Source organism: Lactuca serriola, chromosome 6, assembly GCF_051521515.1.
Source record: "Lactuca serriola cultivar US96UC23 chromosome 6, Lser_US96UC23_V15, whole genome shotgun sequence".
NCBI lineage: Eukaryota > Viridiplantae > Streptophyta > Magnoliopsida > Asterales > Asteraceae > Lactuca > Lactuca serriola.
The window spans coordinates 23,936,590-23,961,406 of record NC_136413.1 but is presented as its reverse complement, the minus strand read 5'-3'; the positions used below and the strand labels follow the sequence as shown (position 1 = coordinate 23,961,406).

The window sequence follows — 24,817 nt, the reverse complement described above, 5'->3', positions numbered from 1 at the left end:
AGTAACTGAACATTTGTACTCTTGCAACCAGCTCTACTCACGCCCATATACAAACAACGCCTTAGATACAATTCCTTACTCAAGACCCCTTCAAGGGTCAACCTTAGTCAAAGTCAACGCTTTGTCAAAGTCAAAGTCAAAACTCCGAGTTGACTCAACTCGTCGAGTCATCCTCCTGACTCCCTGTGTTCCCTTGCTACTCGTAGTCGTGATAAAGCGAGTTAAATCGTCGAGTCCCTTCTCAGACTCGTCGAGTTCCACCCTATTTAGAATCGGGACAAACCATAAAGTTTGCATCTTTATGCCATGAAAGCCCTCCATGGTTCCAGATCTGATGGTATACACACTTGGGACGTCCATACCCCAAAGATCAAGCTTTTTGGACCAAAAGCCTAATAAAATGATAATAAAGAGATCTAAGAAATTACTAAGCAGGTTTGAGACTTGTGTAATGTCCCAAAATTCAAGTCCAAAAATTTCATTTTTTTAATTAAATGATTTATAAAACATTTACTAAAAACTTGATAATATCATGACAAATCATAAAGTATCCAGAACATGTCTCGAATCAAAACACGATAATAGTATAATCAGAGTACAATCCCATGAATCAATAATGCGAAAATATGGTGTGAGTGTGATGTACAGCTACCACGCCAGCTCCTTCCCCTTCGATGAAGAGGTGCCTGAAACAATACTGAAAACTGTAAGCACGAAGTTTAGTGAGTTCCCCCACCGTACCACATGCCATACAATCACATAACATACATATATTTTCGGGCATATCTGGGTGCCCGACCTGACCCTTCGGTCATCTCGACCGGATACTGCCTAGCATACCTGGGTGCTGGCCTCCCATTCGGTCATCTCGACCGGATACTGACTAGCATATATGGGTGCTGGTCTCCCCTTCAGTTCTCTCGACGGATACTGGGGACTATTTCACCCCTACTACTACCACATAACTCATATCACATAATCTATCTAGCATGGTTGGGTATGACTACCCCTTCGGCCCTATCGACCGATAATTTGGGGACTATCTCCCCTACTGTCACTAGCACATAGCATCATATAATACTAGCACATAAACATATCAGGTAGTAGCAAACCTAGATGAATATCACAGAGACAAGCATCTAATCATACAACTCCTACTGATGGGTCAGCATTGTGGTCGTAGACCCACCGCTACTGGAAGGTAACTCACCTCGTACAAGTGGTTGTTGATAAACTGGATAAGAAGTCTATGTCTGTTGCGGCCTCGGAAACTCTCCGACTATAATTTCCAATAAGATACTTAATCAGAGACTGGTAACTAATCGAAAGGTAAAATGACCATTTTACCCCTTTGACCCAAATGGACATACGGAAGTCCCAAATTCTAGTTTATCAAACCCAACCCTCCTATGGCCATGTAAGGATTTCCCAAGGGCCCACTAACTGGTCATTTGCCAAATTGGGCCTCATTCCCCAAATGGGCCCAATATGTCCAAGTCCATCATAATACTTCCTAAGGGCCCAACTTGGCCCAAGAAGGCCCGCTACTCGAACCCTAAGCCCCAATATCTGAAATTCTGCTTCATAGTAGGCCATGAGGCCCAAAAGTCTAGGACCATTTTCTTTAGGCCCAAAAGTCCAATAATTCTCAACTGTAGGAGTACGCGCGGCGTAACGGGCATGTACGCCCAGCGTACGCTACCTTGACCAAAATCGGGGAGTTTGACCCAGTACGCGGTGCGTAACGGGGAGTACGCCCAATGTACTGGCCAATTCCCCAAGGGCTTAATTTTTGACTTAATCCAGTAAGTCCTTTCGTCCAAACTGTAGATCCAGGTCTTCTAGAACATCCTAACCCCATAAAGTCACGAACTTTATGTGCTTACATACAAGGTTAGGGGCAAAACATGACTTTTGTCCATCTAACTAGCCCCAAATCTCTCTAACTCTTGCATTGTGGTTGCTTAACCACCAAGGTCCGATTTTTATGACTCCTAGTGCCGCTAAGAGTCCAAAAGGACAGGGATTATGGTCTGGAGTCTTCAAGATGCAAGAACTCTCAACAATGGAGTCCAAAAAGTACTTTAAAAACTCCCAACAACAAATCTAAGAAGATAATGGCCATGGTTGGAACTTGGTACCTCAAATAGCTTAGATATGGTGCTACTCCTCTGGATCTACAAGCTCTTGGTGGACCTTTGCTCCTTCTTCAAGTTCCTTTTTCTTCCAATGCCCCAAAACTATACCAAATGCTCTCCAATGGCTAAGAACACACAAAAGCATACACAATCACATGAACCCTCTACATAAGCACAACAGGAAAACCCAAAATCGATACATTGCAATAAACCACAAAATCCTCAACACATTCAGGAAGGGTTAGAATCAGTGCCTCACATAATTTATGCCTTAATACCTCGAACATTGTCTACTGCTCAAGCCCTCAGTGAAAAGTAACCTTCTTCTATGTCAAAACGAGTCAAAGAAACATCAAACTTGGAGAAATCCTTACAACAATAAACATCAAACTTTGAAAAAAAAAACATGTAACGTTCACAATTTACACATATTATAGCTTTTTGTAAAGAAAAATGGAAAAGTAATAGATTATGTGCCATAATATTAAAAGGGGGGGTTTATCGTTCGACCCTAAAACGAGAAATGAAAACCCACTGAGCCGTTTTTTCTTAAATAAAATGAAAGGAAGAGAGTGTGGTAAAAAGACTAAAATGCCCTCATGTACCTTACACGCGAGGGATGTGAGGGGAAGAAGGAGACCGGTGTTAAGTGTCAAGGACTAAGCTTGCAATGTTTTTCATAATTGGATGAAAGATGTAATGAAACATAAACCTTAGGACTAGACATCTAATTTACTAAAAAATCATTTGTTTATATTTTAGTAAATTACACGAATGATCCCTATGGTTTGGGATAATTTGCACGTTTGGTCCCTAACTTATTTTTTTTTAACTCGGAAGGTCCTTAATGATTGTTTTTATTACGCGTTTGGTCCCTATTGTTTGTTTTTGTTACGCGCTTGGTCCATGTCTTACCTAAAAAACTATTATTTAAATAGGGAAAAATGATAGGGTGGGTAAGTTAAGGTGAGGGGTGGGGTTGGGGGCGTGTTTATTTAAATAAATTAAAATATCAATGACAAAATAGTCCTTTTAGGTAAGACAAGTACCAAGAACGTAACAAAAGCAAACAATAAAGACCTTCCAAATTAAAAAAATAAGTTAGGACCAAACACACAAATTAACTTAAACCAAAGGACCATTCGTGTAATTTACTCTTTATATTTAGATGATGTTTGTCATAGATTGCGGTATTTTTCTGTGATCGGAGAACAGAATCCAAAGCTAAGCTACCATTTCGGTCACTGTCCATCTATCCACCCACAACCCTTTAAGACTTTTATAATCTTTGGCCCTGAGAGACACTTGACAAAATCCCAGATCAGATTTGGAGCTCTTTGTTTGTAATTTAAACCAAAAGAAGCTAAGCAACATGGTGAGCCTTTTTTCGAGGTTTTCTGTAAGCAGAAACGGTCATCGTCGCTCCCAGACTACACTTGTAAGCAAATGACATCCATCACTGTTTGATTCCTTCACCTCTTTTGGTTTTTAATCGATTGATTGTTTCCCTTGCTTGTTCCCTGGTCTGGGATTCTTGGATTTTCATTCATGGGAGTTTTTGGTGCTTTTTAATTTCAGACTATCGTATTGGTGCTTCTTAAGTAATCGATCATGGCTTCTTGGTATTGCCAGATCTGTTGGCTTTCATTTTGATAAGATAGGATTTCTGTAATTAGGTTGTGAAACAGTATGATTTCCTAGAACAATGACTTATTGTGATTTTGGCTGAATCCTAAAGTGTAAATGCTTGAGAATTTGTTATAACTAAGTATGAACATTTAGAGTGATTTGCGTTGATGTTTTTCATGGTGCTTCTTGATTTCATTGCAAAGTGATTGTGATTATGCTCCTTTCTTGATAAATTATGTCGACTTGAACTATTTTTTTTTATTTATTTCTTGGCTGCTTAATTTCTTTTCAGGATGAGAGGGAAGTGTTACCCCCAGACACGGAAGTAGCAGAATCCTCCACAGTTGTTGGAGCGACGGCTACAACTAATCATGGTATTGAGGTTGTCATTGAGTTTAAGCCCGTTGACCACCCCACCGAGCCTCTTGACCATGATCAACCTGTTCACTGCCCATTACCCGAACCTTCAATTCTCAATGTAAGTGTTAAAATCAGGTTACTTTGTCTCCGAAATTTCATCATTTTCATGGATAGTGTCAACATCAATTATTCTCCATTTGTTACAAAATAAATCGTACATTGGTTGTTAATTAGATTTGTGGACTAGGCCTCAAATATTAAAAGAGTACAAGAACTCTTTTGACAAAAATTTGTGCTATTAGTATTTTATAGTGATTAATAATGGGTAAATATGTAACTTTGGTTTTTGTAATTTCACCAAATAATCAATTTTTGCATTTAGTAGTTTTAGTGTATCTTTTCTTCCACATCATAAACCTCTAGGCTTTGTGTTTTGAACATGCAGCAATAATGGGAATAACGGGGAGTTATATTGTGGATTGGGCTTTCATGTTACATAATAGGTTTAAATGCAAGAAAGCAGCAACAAACTTTTTTTATTTGTTTATTATGGCATCTTACTTTAATTTCTTCCTATCACAGTATTATACTTTGGAAACTTTACCCAATTATAATAGTAATATCATCTAAATACAAAGCAACTCCCATTGCTATAATCGGGTACATTTTCGAATTACAGTGTCCTAATCAGAAAAAAAAAATGAAAATACAATGGTGTAATAGAAACCTTATTTTAGCTATATATATGGAGGCATTTGGTTGATAAGTACGCATTTATGGTGTTCATGCGACTACAATGATTATTCATGAATCTTAAATGTTGTTTTGTTTTTTGGTTTTGACATAAAAGGACGGAAGAATATGGAAAGAGCGTGTAAGTGCAGGGGTGCAGAGGAGGACAGACTTGTCCATAGTGCAGGAAGGAGTGGGGCCCACACCCACACCCTCACCCCCAAGCCTACCCATACCACCACCAGAACCGCAGCCAGCTGCAGCAAAATCTCAAAGAAGAACCAACCGTGTGATATTGCCATCGATCAGTGCACCTGAACATAACATTCTTAAGCTGCTAGAAGAATCTGGGATGTAATTTTGCAATTTCTTTCACTTGTTCAACACACGTATAGGTTGGAAGACCTGCTATTTATTTTCCCTGGTGTTATTAGTATCAGTTATCAGGGGCATTTTGGTCATTTACTTCATTTTAATTGTATCGTTTTGAACATACACAAGCACACAAAGACCATTTTTGTATGTATATTTCCCATGTTATATTGAAGTTCCAAATTAATATTGTATACAATTAGTATTTCATTAAAATAGTATAAGTTGCATGTGCTACAATTAATAACATATTTATATATAACAAATACAGATAAATTGTGTAGCCGGTTTGTAATGCCATGCTACAACAATATTTTTCCATACACAACGGTTCATGCTTTAAAATATTGTACAATACAATCCTGTAAAGTATAATTTGTTGTACAATCCTGTAAGGTATAATTTATTGTGTATAGAGAAAAAGTGTTGTGTACGAATCACAGTATGGGTTCATAATTAAAATGACTAAATGTATTTGTTTATGAAATTGCTCTATGAAAGATTTTTTTTTATAAAAAATTACTATTTTTTATTTGAAAAATGACATGTCCTTTCATGGAAAGATATCAACTTTGCGGAGAATAAGGCATTTTACAAAGTTTATTTTGTGAAAGATATCATTTTATGATAGGAACTACCCATTTTATTTTACTGATATTAAATGGTTAACCTTAGAAGCTAGAACTATGAGTTAACTAATATAATTTAGATGGATTAAAAAGGCCCAATTGACATATACTATATTAAATTATTGTCAATGTTTATTTACTAAGTTTTTGTTAACAGAGGAGAAAGACGGAAACAATATGACTAACAAAAACTGGTTTGAAAAATAGAGTCAGATTCAAACCAGTTTTGAGCAAAAATATCTAAACTTATAGAAACCGGTTAGGATTGGTTCAAAACCAATTTGGGTGAAACTGGTTTGAAAAAACCTATGTTCTCATTATTTTTCCGCATTTTACCAAATTTGGTTATGGTGTTGAAATTTAACGAAAATTCTTTAGTTAATCATAAACATATGAATAAGCAAAGGTGTAAGACGTTTTTGAGGCATTTAGGGGATTCAAATAAAAATTTTCAAATTTTAACTTTTAGAAAAAGTGTTTATCGGGCATCCAAGATAGTGTAATGAGTGAAAACTGGTCTTCAAAAACTTTCAAAATTTTGTATTAACAATAAATTGAAAATATAATGGACGAAAATAACATATTTACTATATGACAATCCTTTTTATAGGTTTGAATACCTATTTCACCCAAACCGATTCCAATGATAAAATCCTCAAACTTGTATAAACCACGCTTCAACTGCAAATCATACCGGTTTCTATCAGACCGAGTTCTAAAACGGTTCAGATCGGATCATAAACATATTTCAAAACAAATACTTTTTTTGGCACCTGTAATCAGCACTCATGTAGAGACAAAAGTACAAGATGCAAGGTTTATAAGTTACAATTTAATATACTGTAACGCCCGCAGATCCGGGCTAGTCAATTTAGAGGCAATAGGGGTCGAAAACGACTTTTTGACAAAAATATTATTTAGAATAAATAATCTTAACCAATTTGTAGAATATGTCACAAGGTTTCCGTACATATAAAGAACGCTGAAATCCGAGTTATAACGAAGAAGTTATGACCCGTCGAAGTTTCGCGTCGGAACCGGCACGGCGCCAGGAAGCGTAAATAGTAAATTTATGATATATAGAGATTTAGCCTTAGCGCTCTAAACAAAAGTCGTAGAATATGTTAAACTAAGAACATCGATAAAAAGAACGCCCAAATCTGACTTCGTATGAAGAAGTTATGATTTTTCGAAGTTTCGGATTAGCGGTGTACAGCCCGAAATTCGAATTTTAGATCGATTGATTTTTAGCCGACACAACCTAAACAAGAATCGAAGATCTCGTTATTAGTAGCGTAACGATAAAAATACAGACGAAAATGGACATCGAATAAAGAAGTTATGAGATTTTAACGGACCAATCCTGTCCTGGCCTGTTAAAAATATAACTTTAAAAATAAAGTCAAAATTAACCAACGGAGTCTAAACGAAAGTTGTAGAGTATGTCTCCACCTACGCGTGGATATAAATAACGTCAAAAACGGAGTTCGTATGAGCGAGTTACAAATTATAGTAGTATATTTACGTATTAAAATAAAGTATAAATCATGTATACGTACACATATATATACATATGTATATATCATTAGAAAGGTATCGACGATGCGGTTATTATAAAACTAATGTTGAGTTCTTTCGACATTAGTTTAGTACAAAGATCATTAAATCCATTTAAAATAGTATTATAGAGGGGTGTTTAGTTGTTTATATAACTAAAAGGTCATTAAGTAATTATGGAGGGTAGTTTTTGAAAATTCAATTAGTATAAATAAGAGCTTTGGGCTCTCATATTTCTTGCACCATTCTCTTGATTCAAGAGTCTTTCTCTCCTTATCCCCCGAGCATTTCGGTCCCTCGTGATTCGATTTCTCTTTCTGTAGTTTTAGTATAGTAAGGTGAGCGCTGAAGCGCTGCACGAATCTTTCTTAGAAAGATTCAGCGACGAAGTTCTGCCCCTGCAGAGCCCGACTCCTAGCTAAAATCCCCTTGAAAGTAAGTTATGTTTACCCTATTTTAAATATAGTTTATATTTAAAATTAGTATTGTTATTATAAATTTATAATAAATATTTGGGCTATTATTATGACTTATATAAGTGTCGTTATAATATCTTTTAACTACTCGCGGTACGGGGAATCTGGTTTAAAGGGCCGCATAGGGTTGTTGGATTTCAGAAGTGCTATACGCCAAAATGGTCCTGCCCTCCGGTGTTTTATGTCTGGCCCCTGTCTGTACATAGTAGTTGGAAAGTATTGTTTAAACGCTTATATAATAATAATAATAATAATAATAATAATAATAATAATAATAATAAGACTAATAATTAGTCACGGTAATATTAGACTAAAATCTAGTGGTGATAATACTAGGTTTCGTCAAAGGAAATTATTTTAAAGTAAACGAAGCGCTGTCCGAGTACCGAGTCACCACCTTCTCAGGTGAGTGCATAGTTACTTTCAGCTTACACATAGATATGAAGTATTTTATATAAATTACGTGCTGTGTGTGTATATTATCTGTATACTTGCTATCTATGCTGGATGAACGTTTTATACATGTTTTCAATGATTTAAACTGTATATGTATTTTATATCTACAAAATGTGTTGGGTAAAACATGGGTAGATGTATTAGTTGCTGTGTGATAAAATGAAATAATGAGATGCCTTGTTATAGATGTTCTTGATGATCTAGTCATCTAGCGGAGTATAGATGACGACCACGGACAATTCTAGACAGTCCAGTGGAACACTAACAGGCTCGCAACCTGTAGGTGTTTATTCGAACTTTGTGTTTAACCGAACTGTGTGTTTATTCGAACTGTGTGTTTATTCAAACTGTGTGAATTGTGTGCTCACCAGATATACTCCATCCCAATGATAGTCCTTTGACTAGGTCCCTTGTGTTAGATGTTTTAGGGACGTAATGTGAGGATAACGGAAATGGGTAATTGGGTTGATTGTTTGATGTTTAAAAATAATAATTATATTATTGTGGGTTGAAAACCCTATGTGCTCACCAGGTTTCCCAACCTGACCCACTCAGTTTATTTTTATCACAGGTGTTGATATGAAGTCACAATACACTGAGAGATTTAAAGAGATGTAGATCACTAGTGTAAATAATTGTAAGTTCTGTTTATGCTTATGTTTCTGTATTAACGATGACATCCCAAACGTTTTAAAATGAAATAAATACGTTTCATCGAAAATGTTTTAATAACGTATTTACCATGTTTTTCTGGGAACAAATTCCGCAACATTTTTATAAAATGAAGTACTCTGATTTTTATAAAGAATAAACAAAATCGGTCTTTTCTGGCCGTGAAAATGGGGATGTCACATATACAATGCATGATATGTTTTAGGGACGTATCAGTACCCCACATCCTCACTAAATCCTTTACATACACCACTATTTATTATTAAGGCTTAAGATACAACATTTTTTTTGAAAGTACAACATTCTTTTTACCTAAAAGTAATTTAAGTTATATAACTTCCATAATACCAAAGGATAACTTGTATTAAAAATAAATTGTCATGGACATGAACTTAGGTGTATGCAAGTCAAACTTGTTAAACAACTAAACTATGATACATTATCATTAAATATGAACCAAAAAAGTTAGATAAATGGTATCACACCGAACCCACCCAATGCAATTATATAAGAGGACAATCACGGGATACCAATCTTGAAGAGAACATGCTTTAGTTTTGAAGTTAAGACCTCCATTATAAAGTTTCATTTTTTAACTACCAGACTCCTACAAAAGTATTATTTTTTAACTAAATTTTTATAAATGAATCTAAATGGATTTCATTTAAATTTGGAAAAGGGAAATTGGCATTTGTGACTTGGGACTTGAATTTGGGTCTTTTGGTAAAATCTTAATGTTTTAGCCAACTAGTATGCAACAAAATTCGATCTTAGGAAACATATTTTATAGACACAAATTCAAGAGATTTATATTTGGAGTGTTGTTTATTTTGACAACAAAAACATAAGACGCAGAAAGACAACTTTAGATCTTGATTCTCGAATCTATCAAAAGAAAACCTTAAATCTGAAAGAACGATTATATACCTAGTTTCATTATGATCTTCGGATCTGAAGAACTAGGTTGGACTTTCCAATTGATCTCAAGAACTCTCTCAATCCTATAGTAAACCCTAAAACGAAATTCTTTTATGCATTTTCGTATATTGTGAATTTGTTTATCATCAAGTATTTATATAGATTGAGATCTAACCGAATATGAGAGATATTATGAATTTAGAAGATCTTGAGTAAAATATGAAACTTAACCCAAAAGATAAACATGGTAAGTGTATATCTTTATTTATTAATAAAATTGGTCCATCAACAATTTTATATAATTTTCATAATAATATAAAATTGATGATAACATTATTTATATACATTTATTAGTGGTCTCAAAATATCCTACATTGAGACCTTAATTTTTATAGGTGGAGTGACGACAACAATGTACACTTTCTCCCGACCGTACATGCAGAGCTAAGTATTGATGGGTCATGGGTACGACAGAATGACAATTCTCCACACATCATAACCCGAGATTTGGGTGTCACACTCCATCCATGACTTAGATGGTGTTTGGTTTAGCTTTTCAAACCCAAAAGTTCTTTTTGGAAAAGTTACAAAAAGTTAGGATTTCCTGACTTTTCCAAAAAGTTCATTTTCCTTGTGTAAAAAACTTCAAAAATGACTTTTAAAACTAGTTTGCCAAACATCTTTTGCTTTTTTTTTTCTTTTCTAAAAAGGACTTTTGGCTGTGAAAAGCTAAGCCAAACACCCCCTTAGAGGGTGTTTGAGATATCTTTTTAAACAACTTTTTGACTTTATCTTTTCGAAAAAGTAAAAAAACCCTAAAAGTCGTTTGGCAAACTGAAAAGTCATTTTTATTTTAACTTTTGGCCAAGAAGGGAATAAAGGCTAGACAAAAGACACACATTCATATCTTTTTGAGACTTTTGCATACCAAACACATACCAAACGCATTTTAAAAGCCTACTTTTTGAGAAATCTCTTTTAACAAAATTCCTTTTACCAAAAGGACTTAAGTTATAAAAGGTATCCCAAAAATCCTCTTATTGTAGGACATTGTAAAATGACAACATATTTTACTTTTGCTTGCATTATCATTATTTTTCTTTATCAATGATAAAAATACACTTATATTTCTTTATTTGAAAAAAAAAAGCTAACTATGTCTATTTATCTACCTATAACTACTATATAGAATATACAATGATTACAAATATTTGATGGGCTTTTTCATGGATAAGAAATATAAATATATTGCAATCATTTATAAAAGATACAGACATGTATTATTATTTATTCTTTATTATTTATTATGGAATAAAACAAATAGAGAGTTGTACATTTGCGTGCCTGTGAAGATAAAAGGCTGGAAAGGCCGAAAAATGGTCTCGTTATTCCCGTTGGCCCAAATTAAACTCGGATTACGGCCGATCTCTTCTGCTTCTGCCTCCGGTTTCACTCGACTGTCTCAACGATTCTACACAACAACAACAAGCACCACCTGCTACTCCCAAACATCAGCCATGGCTGCTACCGATACGAAAAATCTGCAGCCTCCTGTAGCTAAGAAGGTGAAGCACGAAATGGAAATGTTTGGAGACGTTAGGGTTGATAATTACTACTGGCTCCGTGACGATTCTCGTTCCAATCCTGAAATCCTTTCCCACCTTCAACAAGAAAATGCTTATACTGATTTCATCATGTCAGGTAACCAACTCCCTTCTACTTGTACTATCTCAATCTGAAGTTGGTGTAGATTGGTTTTTTGCTATGAGGGAAACGTGCATATGGAACTTTTTTTTAGTAATTGAAAGAGTTCATGTATTTTAAATATCAGGAACCAAACATTTGGAAGATCGGATTTATGCTGAGTTAAGAAGCCGGATTAAAGAAGATGATATATCTGCACCTGTTCGAAAAGGCCCTTACTACTATTACGAGCGGACTTTGGAGGGCAAGGAGTACGTACAGCATTGTCGGCGCCTTGTAGAAAACAATGGGGATGTACCATCTGTTCATGATTCCATGCCAACAGGACCAGAAGCTCCTCCTGAGCATGTGATTTTGGATGAAAATGTTAAAGCTAAAGAGCATGCATATTACAGCATTGGTGCTTTTAAAGTCAGTCCAAATCACAAATTGGTAGCATACGCAGAAGACACTAAAGGAGATGAGATCTATACCATTTATGTCATGGATGCTGAGACTTGCACACTTGTTGGTGACCCCTTGGTTGGTGTAACAAGTTATCTTGAATGGGCAGGTGATGAGGCTTTGCTATACATCACCATGGATGCGATTCTCAGGCCAGACAAGGTGTGGTTTCATAAGTTGGGTACAAATCAATCAACAGATTCATGTCTTTATGATGAAAAAGATGATATGTTTTCTCTAGATCTTGAAGCTTCCGAGAGCAAAAAGTACCTATTTGTTGGATCAGAGAGTAAAACTACAAGGTCTATCTTCTATTTTGATATCTCAAAGCCTGAGAACAATCTTACAATTCTAACACCTCGCACAGAGGGCATTGATACATCAGTCAGCCATCGTGGCAATCATTTTTTCATCAAAAGGAGGAGTGATGCGGCTTTCAATTCAGAACTACTAGCATGTCCACTGGACAATGTAAATGCAACTACAATTCTTCTTCCTCATAGGGAAACTATAAAAATACAGGATGTCAGAACTTTTAGTGATCACCTTGTTGTTTATGAGCGTGAAAAGGGTTTACCTCGGGTAACCTTTTACCCTCTTCCACCTATTGGTGAACCCCTTCAAAGTCTCCAAGGTGGCCAATCTGTTGAATTTATTGACCCTGTTTATTCAGTGGAACCAGCAGAGTCACAATATTCTTCAAGTATATTGAGATTTGATTATAGCTCTCTGAGAACACCCCCTTCTACATATGATTATGACATGAATACAGGAGTTTCAGTTCTGAAGAAAATCGAAACAGTAAGTTACATACATGATGATTGATTTTAGTCAAAAAAAAAAAAAACTCCTCGTTAGGTCTAATGAGTTTCTTTTTTGGTGGAATCAGGTATTGGGTGGTTTTGATATCTCAAACTATGTAACCAAAAGGGAGTGGGCAGTTGCTCAAGATGGCACTCATGTTCCTATATCAATTGTCTACCGAAAGGATCTGGTGAAGCTTGATGGGTCGGATCCAATGTTGCTATATGGATATGGATCCTATGAGGTAATGGATTTGCATGCAAGAAATAAATTGGAACTTGTACGTTACTACATTGTCACTGAAGCAATTTCCATTTGTCTTGTTATGCAGATATGTGTGGATCCTAGTTTCAAAGCATCAAGATTGTCTTTATTGGATCGTGGTTTTATATATGCAATTGCTCACATCCGTGGGGGTGGAGAAATGGGGAGGAAGTGGTATGAAAATGGGAAATATCTTCATAAGAAGAATACATTCACAGATTTTATCGATTGTGCAGAGTATCTGATACAAAAGAAATATTGTACGAAAGAAAAACTGTGCATTAATGGAAGAAGTGCAGGAGGGTTGCTTATTGGTGCTGTTGTAAACATGAGGCCTGATTTATTTAAGGCTGCTGTAGCTGGAGTACCATTTGTAGATGTTGTGACTACAATGCTTGATCCAACTATTCCTCTTACAACTGCAGAATGGGAGGTGATTTATATATAATCTTTTTTTTTTCTTTGGAAACTCAAAGTAGGATGCTATGATAATATTAGTATGTTTCTTTCAAAATGTGAATGACTTGTTTTATTGCAGGAATGGGGTGATCCTCGGAAAGAAGAGTTCTACTTTTACATGAAATCATATTCACCAGTTGATAATGTGAGTGTCAGTGTGTCTTGTTTCAGTTTAAATCCATCTGATAGATCATCAAATGTTAAAGTTAGTTACTGATGGGTGTCTGTTTTGACCAGGTAAAAGCTCAGGATTATCCAGCAATACTTGTTACTGCTGGATTAAATGGTAGGCTATCTTTTCAAGAAGATGACAAGAGTGACATATTGTAGTGTTTACTTTTTTTTTTTATTTGGTAATTTGTGCCAATATTGTTTTCTTGATTATATCTAATGTATTGTTTAACTGGAGGTATGTATGACATGTTTTGGCAGATCCACGTGTACTTTATTCAGAACCTGCTAAGTTTGTTGCAAAGTTGAGAGAGATGAAAACAGATGAGAATGTTTTGTTGTTTAAATGTGAGATGGGAGCAGGACACTTCTCCAAGTCAGGAAGGTAATAATGATTTAATATTCTTTCCTTTTGTTAAAAATATACCAAAAACATATTTTTGGTTCAAATCTTTAACCATCTTCTTCCTGTTTGTGTTTAATTTAGGTTTGAGAAGCTCCAAGAGGATGCATTTACATACACTTTCATTTTGAAGATTCTGAACATGGTTCCTATCAAGGTGGTGGTATAACTGGGAAAAATGGCTTGGATTACAATTGGAAGCTTCTTCAAGGTCCTCCAAATTCCTTTTAGACGTTTTTAGCTGATTGTTATATATGGATTTCACCTTCTATCCTCTCATGCTACTATTACTATTGCTTATTTTTGTTGTATTGTTATTTTGATTCACAGAACCCGTGATGTCAAAAGGGTGAACTCTGAAGTTACTCAGCCTCTTGAGTTAGTCAAAGGAGCATTCCATAATCCATCATCTATGTGATAACATAAGACTTGTTTACCTTGAGTTGAATGTCTTTTAGAGATTAGTGATGTCTTAAGATATTCTTTTGTTGATTTATATGATGATGAGAGAAATGTCTTTGCACATCTGTAACGGTTTTTTCTTTGAATTCAGTTTACCAAATTATACATAACAACCCTATTGAATGGTGAATCTATCCAATCGATCCATCCATCTATTCTAAATTTGCAATATCGAATAATTTATCATTGTAACTATGATCATTTTTATATGAATGATGAATATTAACGATGATCATATTAAATTCTTATGTGAATGATCATTGTCTACTGGGAACATACAATATTTACAGATTTCTAGTTGTACAATATGATTCTTGGCATGTGAATGGTGAATATTAATGAGTAAACCAATAAATATCCTTCAACAATCGTGACGCTTGAATTTGAATTCATCAAGGATCTAAATAGATTCTTATGACGTAATCTTGGGTATCTTATTTGATAACCAGATTATTTTTTAAGATTATAAACTTATAATATAAAAATAAAAGTTGGTTAAAAGCATGTGTTGTGTTTCATTTGTAATTTGCATAAAAAGTGCAGTGTTGGGTTTGATATGTAGTTTATTAATAGCACCATAATAATAATAATAAGTTGCCTAGACTATTTTGTTGGATCGGACTGGTCAAGGACCCGATAGATTATTATTATTATTATTATTATTATTATTATTATTATTATTATTATTATTTCATCGATATCTATCGACTTTTTAATTCCAAATTAAAAGTCATCATACAATGAGTGAGATGACAAACGGACAACAAGTTGTGTCGCTAAGCCTTTTTGAATGGTAAAGTTAATTCTTTTAAAGACTACATCCGAAGATCTAGGGGATATAACATTACTATGCAAGATTCGTTGTACTCTTTTAAGAAGCTCTACTGCATCCGGTGCGAGGAAACCAAACGTATCAAATGCAAAGTGTATGAACACATGTTGATTTTCCAGGCACGATCTCTCATGTTTGGTGACTTTACCTGTGGCTGCTTTTAAAGCAACATGTCCCGCTGTGAACCCCCCAGCCCTCAGGCCCACGAGAGGGGATACTCCTGTAAGATCCACACATGCGTGTTTCCCTCCGACCCATCCAAAAATCAAAATGTCAGCCGGTCTGAGGGTTGACCTTCCTTCTGTCGGATCAGTCAAGAAATTAACAGGTGCCTCTTTCTTAGCGGAAACCCCGGCACGCTTACTTTTATGTTTTATTGTTGTGCGTCTTGTCTCATTTTCTTTTTACCTTTTATCAAGTAAGTCTTAAGTATATTAATAATTGTATATGCATATAAAAAGAAGGGGACCAACCGGACCATGCAGTTCACAAGTTATCTCAGATCTACCGGAGTACATGCAATGAAGATGCTCGTGGTCTAGCTTAGGGGTGTAGCCAATATAGTGCAAGAGTGGGTTTTGGTCCACCCACACAAAATTAAGGTTACATACACACGTGTGTGTGTGTGTGTGTATATATATATATATATATATATATATATATATATATAGCTAGGTTCAAATGTTTCTAGCAACTATTGTGTGCATAAATGCACCAATATGAATTTAGGAATAATTAAATAACTAAAAATTGTAATAAGGTTAATTATGTAACTTTAGCATGATAATTAAAATAAAATCCATTAATTCATGGAAATTACCATAAAAATCTCTTTGACCAACTATTAAACCCTAGCTTCTCATATCATATGTATTCTACTTATGCCTCCTCCCTATTGTCTCTTCCATCGGCAACCATAAAATCGTATCCTCCCCCTTCCATTGACCTTCGGCCGCATCAGTTGAGTTTTGATGAACTTGTCGACCATAACCCTGCTACAACCAACAAATGTTACAAGACTGAGGGAGTGAATGATAATCAAAATACCAGCACTAGTAGCAACGAATTCAAACGAATTCTATTTCTCAAGACGCCAAAAGGTTAGTTATATTTCCTCTATTTCTTATTCAACTTAATTGATTTCTTCTACCTTAATTTCTGATTCGTTGGAAGTTTCATCTTTGAAGAATCGAGACTTGTTCACTTTGAGTCAAAATTGATTTATAATTCTGATTGAGTATGTATCGATTGATTGGTTTTGAAATTGATTTCTAATTTTGCACCTTGAATCTAATTGCTATCTGAAATTGCACATGATGTTTACCTTGTTGTTGAATCTGATGTTGATCTTGACATGTTAATTTGCTATGTGTAATGTGAAAGTGTAACTTCCACCCACCAGGTGTTCGACATAATGCCAACATTACATCATTCTTCCTTAAACATTCTACATATTCTTATGTGATAATGATTTCTTTTGATTTATTCTAGATATTGTAAGTTATGTATACCTTAAATATTTTAAGCATTATGGTTTACGTTTATTTATTTTATGCATGGTGGTTTGATAAAATGTTCACTTCAAATTATTCTACTTATTCTAATGTATGTTGTATACTAGTTATTCTAACTACTTTTACTTATGTTTTATGTTCTGTGTTGAATATTCTATATATTCTAATCAAGCTTCAATTGCTACAGATGATGAAAGATACAGTATTACCTTTTTATAATATTTCCATTCTGAAAGAATAGTTTATTATATAAGAATATTATTGCTTTATTCTGATAGAATTTGTAGTTAATTGATTATATGTTTAATGTGCAGCTATTACAAGTGTATCACTACAAAGTATTTGGCAATGAATTTGTGATAGAAATGGCTTGAAGACCTGATGGGAAAGGCTCCTTGTATAAAATCATTCTCATGCAATACAATTCTGACAAAATGTCAATGTCACAAAATGTCAATCTCATAGAATGCTAGCATATTTTGAATTGGCTTAGAGGTCAAACATACACAAGACATCTAGAATGTTGTTATTTTTTAAGAATTATACTTGTTATTCTTTCAGAATGTTTATTATAATTCAATTAATCACAATCGTACAATGTAATTATTTGGTATATTATTAGTTCAAGAATCGATTGTGTATTCTTTCAGAATATATTTACTAGTTTATGGTTGACATTCTGTCATTCTGACAGAATAAAATCGAAAAATATGTTTACTACTTTATGGTTAAAATTCTATCATTCTGACAGAATAAAAATCAGATTTGTAATTTTAAATTAGTTTAAAATATTTAGATTTTTAAAAATAAAGGAATTAATTATCCCTAAAAATCCGAAAATTTCCTTTTTTTAATATAGGTTAATTGACTAGAATGCCCTTATGCTCAAATTTGTGTGATTATATGGTACATATTATCCTATTCTACTATCATAGACACTCAGATGATGACCTTTGATTATATTTCATCCAATGGTCCAGATCTGTGCATTCTGGCACACAATAGTTACTAAAAACAAAATAACCTAATCCTATATATATATATATATATATATATATATATATATATATATATATAAGGAATTAGGGTTGTGATATGGCGTTTTCCATTCAAACTTGAAATTTGTAGAAGAAAATGCATTGTTGTCTATGTCGATTAGACTCAATTTTAGATTATTTTAATAATGTAAGGCAACATCGTTTGCAACTTAAAATAAAAAATTTAGTTAAGAATACATATATATATAGTTACATTTTGTTATCGTTTGAAGAATTTTACCACTGGTTCATATTTTGTATATTATTTGGCCTACCCTAAAATAAAATTTCGGCTATGCCATGTGTCTAGTTGGCCACGAACCACAAATGTGAACACTACCTTGGGTGTTTAGTGGTGTCTAGTGGTTGAAGTTTTCGTGGTCATTTGTGGTGGAAAGCACGAATCACCACAACCAATTATTTTCTTTTTCTCTTTTTCTCTTTATATTTTAAGTAATATATATATATATATATATATATATATATATATATATATATATATATATATATATATAAAATGAAAAGTAAGAAGGATATAATGATGGGTATACACATCTAATGGTTGTATGTGGTGATGAGGTAACACTCTTTCACATTAGTGATTAGTAATGGATACTTTGGATGGCCTAATAATCCAGTCCATGTAAAACTGTTTTTTCTTAACAATCTTAATAACCGATATAACCCGTTCAACTAAAACTGAGCTGGTGGTTTGATATAGGTTTTTATAGAAAGCTGAAATCGGTTTTCACTGATTTTTTTCTAAAAAACTGAACCAAACCAGATTTTAATCGGAAAAAACTGGTTTTAACGTAATTTCACTTTCAAATAACCGAAAACACGAACCAATTATAACCGAATTTCTACCTAAGGCATCAACCTACTCACCCAGAGAAGCCCACCTCTACAGCCTAGAGGAGTGAGACTAAATTAATGGTACTCCCAGTCCCACGCACGCATTACGCAATGCCGACTCGAACCCAAGTCCTTCATTTGACCAAGCCAAGCCACCCAACCTTGAAAACTAAAGACAAGCATATGTAGTTTAGGAGGTCATCATTTAGTGGCACTAGAGGAGTAGACAACAAACATGGGTTTACTTCAGACTCATCTTTTACCATACTAGTCTTTTTGGCCCAACCCAATCCATGTGCACCTCTACTTTAGACTAGGTGCACATCAAGAGTTGTGTTTTTTAAACCATAATAAAACGGGCTGGTATTTTTAGAACCCGTTAAGCGAAAACTGATGAAAAGGATTTTATAAAAGCAAACGAACCATTTTTTCAACCGAAAAGCCGATTTTTTAAAGCAATTTCACTTTCAAAAAAACAAAAAGACCAATTATAGCCAAAAGCCGAAAACCAGTTTATGGAAAATCAGTATTTGTGCACCTCCACTCTAGATCCATTTTGACACTCCAAATTCGCCTCTCCTATGGTGCCTTCTTTTCTTGCCAAACACCATAAAGTTATATAAAACTGCATTAAGAAGTAAGAACTAAGAAACATGAAAAAAAAAAATACTTATGGACTTGGTTTACATTTGAAAATCGGATCTTAACAACCCTTCGCATATCAACTTACAGGACAAAAACAAAACATGACAGGACAGGGAGCTTTACCAACCATATAACTTACTTAAGTCCCTCCCAACTACTAACTTGTAAAAAATCCAAATAAAACAACTTCTTATTATTCACCAACCATATTCTTATCTACAAACAACAAACAACAAACATATAAATTAAAAACAAAACATACTTCAATTTCCACTCTTCTTTCTACTCTTGCCTGACAAAAGGTGGTGAGCTGACATCAGTTGTACTATAAAACGAGTCCTCAGCCCCACCATAATACGTCTCTTCCTTCTCATCATCCCATTTCACAATCTCCCGTATGTACTTAAACGCCTCATCAACCGTCACCCTGTCCCGGGCCCGCGCTTGCCAAACAAACAGCTTTCTTGTAGTCAAAGACGCATACAAATCCTTAAATCTCATCGCCACATAATAGTAAGCTTGGTGGGCCAGGTTTTGGTTGTTGGTGTAGGGTCGAACCGGGCTGAAATCAGTGAACCACTCACACGCACTTAACGGGGTATGCTTAAGCTTCTCCTCAAAAAGATCATATTTATTTAAAATCAAGACAAAAGGAGTGTCTTTAAAACAAGGGTGTTTCACCATCGCCTCAAAAAGCTCTTTGCTTTGAACCATTTTGTTTTGAAGTAGGGACCCGCTTCCTGTGTTGTCGGGTGACAACCACATTTGATCATAGTCGCTTAGGGCAACACAAAACACGACTACACGCACATCCTCAAACATTTCCACCCATCGACACCCTTCGTTCATTCCCTTAGCATTTACTCTGATCAGTTGATATCTAACAAGTAACAACACATATATAAAAGATTAATCACTTTGAAAAAATGCTGATATACAAAATGTAAGATTACCTGGTAAGAGGTTGAGATTGGGCATCGAGATTATCGGTGTATGTCTCTGACATGGGACTACGATCATCAAGGGAGAATTCTATAAAAGCCAAGCCATTTCCTTGAGTCACACCTTCAGCATACAATATGTCATGCTCTGAAGGTTCATATTCGTTGCTAGATACCTCAACCGCCTGAAACCCACTCAAAATTATTATTATTATTATTTTTATTACTGGGTGTGACTCGGTCAGATCCAGACTGTTTGATATCATACTTAGAAGCCTCTGACTCGGTAAGATTCATTCAGGGTTGTGTCTAGACTTAATCAACAACTATCAAAGGCACCTTAATAAGTTTGTTTTGAGAAATGATGAAATGAATGAATGAATGAATATACCCACCCGACTTAAGAAGTAGTCTGCAACATCGGGAAGGAAGTGTAGTTCATTTCTCCTCTTGTATGTTTCCTGGATGGCTGGATCCTTCCAGACCTCTTCGACTAGTGGGGCATACTCACGTGTTGCTGCAGGGAAAAATGCATCCAAATCTCCAGTCGCAATGATGTCAAGGAGCCAATCCGAAAAATGTTTCAATCTTGGGTTCAGGGAGTAGATACAGTGGCTTGCTTCTTCCTCATTACCTGAATTGAAATCAAACCATTCGATTTAAGTTTATGTTGATTTTTGAGTTCAAAAGGTAAAAAAAATAAAGTCAAACTACCTGTTTCGGTGGACTGATCATGTGATTCTATGGAGAGGGAGTTTTTCTTCATCATCATTGCTTCTTCCTCAAAGCGCTCACGTCCATCAAGTAGAATGCTCAGGTATCTATACATGTTGCTCTGGATCATCAGCTTTATATTTTGCAGCTCTTCATCACTAAATCTGTTCCCATATAAGAATTTTGCCTGCATCCACAGTAACCACAAGGGAAATGATCTTTATACGTGCTCATTAACCAGTACTAATTACAATCGATAATCTCTGTAATCATAAAGTGTTTTTTTTTTTTTCAACTTTTTTGAAATGAAAATGAAAATGGAAATGAAATAGGGGGGGCATACCTGCTTAAAGATGGTGCTTGTTCCAGAACCCTCAAGTCCAAGTAATAAAAGCTTCTGAATCTTTTTGGGCTCAAAGTAATTTGGAACAGTTGTGTAATTGCTGGCTTCATCCCTCTCTCTTTGTGGCTGACCTTGTGGCACAGGCAACGAGAACAACGTACAAAGAAACCGTGTTGAAGCCTTTTCCCAACAAAATAACAAAAAAAACATTTTATCCACCATACTTTATTTACAACACATGAAAATATCATACATTACATAATAATAATAGATAATAGATAATAATACAATACATACCTTTTCCCAAATATTTCCCTTGATGTTATTCTGACCTTCTTCCTCATAACGCCCATCATCATAAACCCAAAAATGCGTGTCTCGAGGACATTGCACACTTGCCATCTGAAACAAATCAATACAACAGATTATAACAGATTTCAAATTTCTATATCACTCACCAAACATCTGTAACAACATCAAAATACTAACTAACCTTCAGCACTTTCAGCTCAAGTTTTGTGATTTCTCTTCCATTCATGTAAACTTCTGTGTTTCCATTGCTTGCAGTCGGACTAAGTTTCCCAGTGAAATTCAAGTTTGAACTCACAACTCTATCGGGTTTCTCTCCCTCCTGAAACATTAAAAACAAAAATATTACAATCTTTACAACCAAACATACAGAAAACTCACTACACATACAGAAAGAACATGGTTTTACCTTTCCCCAAAGACCGGATTCTTTGTCATACCAATACATTCCAGGTTTTAACTTTCGTGGAGGCAATGGGCATCCCAAAAGTTCAGCCATTTCTTCAGGTTTAAGTGGATACCCATTAACAATCAATTGCTCAGGTCTTAGCTGATTAGCAGAACATTCTTTTTCTGCTTTCATAATCTGTTTCACTTCCAAAGGACTAAGCAACCGAGATAACAACCTCGAATTCTTCCCTAAAGTAAGACGTTTTGACTCATCAATCGCTTCACCAATACAAGTAACACACTTTCTACCCTCGGGCATCGATCCCATTGCTCTAAGAACACAATTACTACAATATTTTGCATCACAAACCAAACAAGATTCTTTCGTTTCCCACTTCCCTTTCCCACACCTGTAACAAACTCGTCTTTTTGTTGTCTTCTTCTTTTTCTTTTCTTTAGAAACCGCAACGTATTCGGGGTATCCGGGCCCCACGTCTTTCCTCTCGGATCTATCGATTGTGTTGAAAGTGACCACAGGAGCTCGACCTCGTCTCACTTCGTTTCCATTAGCATCAATTTGTAGGTTTTGAGAAGAACTAGGAGACCCTGAAGGGGAAGCTGAAAATGAATCACCATTATGCAAAACGGAAACTACAGATTCAGAACTCCTTGATAATCTTGGACTTTGATTTGGGGAATCTGTCACATGTGCAATATAAGAAACTGGCAAAGGTATAGGCTCGATTACAGGGGGGGCTTCACGAGTGATGGATCTTCTTGAATCTGAAAATGATTCAGCTACAGATGCTGTAGGGATAGAACGGGAATTTACTTCTAATGGTTCAACCCTTGGAACCTGATAAGAAACATTAGGACCCATGTATTCCATAGCAATTGAGTAATCAAGTTCATCACTTTCTTCAGGTACTGCAGCTCCAGGAGGTAGCATCTTCTTCACAAGCTCCTTCCAATCTTCTGCCCCGTTTTCCTCCATATCTCTCATACCAATTTCTTTGGAAACTAATAGATCTTCAAGAAACGATTTTTTTTAATCAAATTGGGTCTTCATGTCACCAAATATCAATAATCCAGTTCAGAGAAGCATAGATTCGACTAATCTGTAAAAATACCCAAATCAGATTAAAGAAGAGAAACAACCCAGATGTACTTTTCGGAACTAAAGGATCTCAAGAAACGATTTTTGAGTCAAATTAGGTCATCACAGAAGTAAAATTTGACTACCCAATTCAGAGAAGCATAGATTCAACTAGCTAAAGTACCCAAATCAGATTAAAGAAGAAAAATACCTCAATTTACGAGAAATTCCCCGATGAGTTTGGTGAAGTCAATATCTCCTCATATTCAACAGCCAAAAAGGGGGAAATGGTTGCAACCAATCCAAAACAAGGCCCCACCACACACCTCAAAAAGAATCAACCAATTCTGGAACACATCGCACAAACTAAAGTCAAAGTCTTCATCATCGCAGTCAAAGTCTAACTTTTTCGATCTTCAAAAGCCTTCAATTTTGAACAAAAAGATTAGAACAACTAATCAACGAAACAACAGACGACCCGAATGAAGAAACCCCTTTGAATCTGTCAAAACCTAACAAGTTTGAAATCCAAATTCACATGATTTGAACGATTCAAATCTAAACTAATTGAAGATGACAGATTTCTTAAACAAATGCAACTATATGGCAGGAGCATCAACAGGATAAAGATTTTGTCAGCAACAAAGAAGGCAAAAAAAGAATAAAAAGACTTACTTTGGAGCAAGTATCTGGCTTTTAGAAAAGAAAAGAGTAAAGGGCATCAAGGAAAGGCGAGAAAAAGGATGAGGGGCGTGCGGGTACACTGTGGAAGATAAAAAAATATTTTAACTGAGAAAGTGACAAGCAAAGGGAAGATGAATCTGAAAGCTATTTACTTTTTTAACCTTTTGGGCCTCTGAAAACTGAAAAGAAATCAAATGGGTACTACTGGTGCTTGTAGGGAAAAGCTTTCTAGGGAACAACCCCGACACACTTCCATTGGAGGCTACAGGCTACAATCTATAACCTACATATACATACAAATCTGTGTGTTTTTGGGTTGTTGTGTGTTGTGTGTTGTGTGTGTGAAAGAGAAAGAGGGGAGGTGATGGTTGATGCCTTGATGGTATGGATGATGGGGTTTGTGGAGACCATCTAACGTTGTTATATAGCGTAATGTGTCATAACCATTATTTTTGGTGTCTGAAATAATTGTAGTTTCTAACCAAGTATATACATTGCAATGTTCTCAAAATTCTATGAAAAAGAAATGTGTTATCAATTTTTTTTGTAAACGAATTATATCAGATTGAGATATGAGTTAAGTATATATATTTATGTAATTTGTATTGAACTATATTTGTTTAAAACTTATTTAGATCAGAACATCATAATCTCATATGTATGGAACTTGTGGTGACATTTTTACACATAGAACCATCCCTACGCATTCAGGGGAACATTTTATTTTCCGCACTGTTAAGGTGAAGTGTTAAAAATATATATGTTGGTATACAAACTTAACATTCTTTGTTTTGCAAGGTTTGAAAG

At 35.1% G+C, this 24,817-nt stretch overlaps 3 protein-coding genes across 5 annotated transcripts; 2 read left to right on the top strand and 1 right to left on the bottom strand.

The window, feature by feature from the left end:
- The first annotated feature begins 3,337 nt into the window (after positions 1–3,337).
- LOC145058848 (uncharacterized) lies at positions 3,338–5,430 on the top strand. The gene is made up of 3 exons (XM_079006724.1): positions 3,338–3,576; positions 4,060–4,245; positions 4,978–5,430. Exons 1-3 carry the CDS (start codon positions 3,511–3,513, stop codon positions 5,215–5,217), a joined length of 492 nt encoding a protein of 163 aa, XP_078862850.1. The 5' UTR covers positions 3,338–3,510; the 3' UTR covers positions 5,218–5,430.
- A 2,244-nt stretch (positions 5,431–7,674) lies between these two features.
- LOC145057230 (Prolyl oligopeptidase family protein) lies at positions 7,675–14,805 on the top strand. The gene is made up of 13 exons (XM_079005007.1): positions 7,675–7,852; positions 8,230–8,298; positions 8,921–8,986; positions 10,335–10,404; positions 11,264–11,640; positions 11,771–12,888; positions 12,977–13,135; positions 13,223–13,588; positions 13,694–13,759; positions 13,852–13,900; positions 14,047–14,170; positions 14,273–14,399; positions 14,519–14,805. Exons 4-12 carry the CDS (start codon positions 10,394–10,396, stop codon positions 14,355–14,357), a joined length of 2,355 nt encoding a protein of 784 aa, XP_078861133.1. The 5' UTR covers positions 7,675–7,852; positions 8,230–8,298; positions 8,921–8,986; positions 10,335–10,393; the 3' UTR covers positions 14,358–14,399; positions 14,519–14,805.
- A 4,737-nt stretch (positions 14,806–19,542) lies between these two features.
- Positions 19,543–24,387, bottom strand: XLG3 (extra-large GTP-binding protein 3). Of its 3 annotated transcripts, none has more exons than XM_079004301.1 (10): positions 24,002–24,387; positions 23,538–23,750; positions 22,250–23,348; positions 22,025–22,162; positions 21,829–21,933; positions 21,532–21,711; positions 21,189–21,375; positions 20,870–21,108; positions 20,487–20,659; positions 19,543–20,413 (listed from the first exon to the last, which is right to left on the bottom strand). In XM_079004301.1, exons 3-10 carry the CDS (start codon positions 23,231–23,233, stop codon positions 19,816–19,818), a joined length of 2,604 nt encoding a protein of 867 aa, XP_078860427.1. In that variant the 5' UTR covers positions 23,234–23,348; positions 23,538–23,750; positions 24,002–24,387; the 3' UTR covers positions 19,543–19,815. The 3 variants fall into 3 exon arrangements, with proteins under 3 accessions (XP_078860427.1, XP_078860428.1, XP_078860426.1); XM_079004302.1 differs by having other exon boundaries at positions 23,538–23,673; XM_079004300.1 differs by lacking the exon at positions 24,002–24,387 and having other exon boundaries at positions 23,538–23,978.
- Between the last annotated feature and the right edge of the window lie 430 nt (positions 24,388–24,817).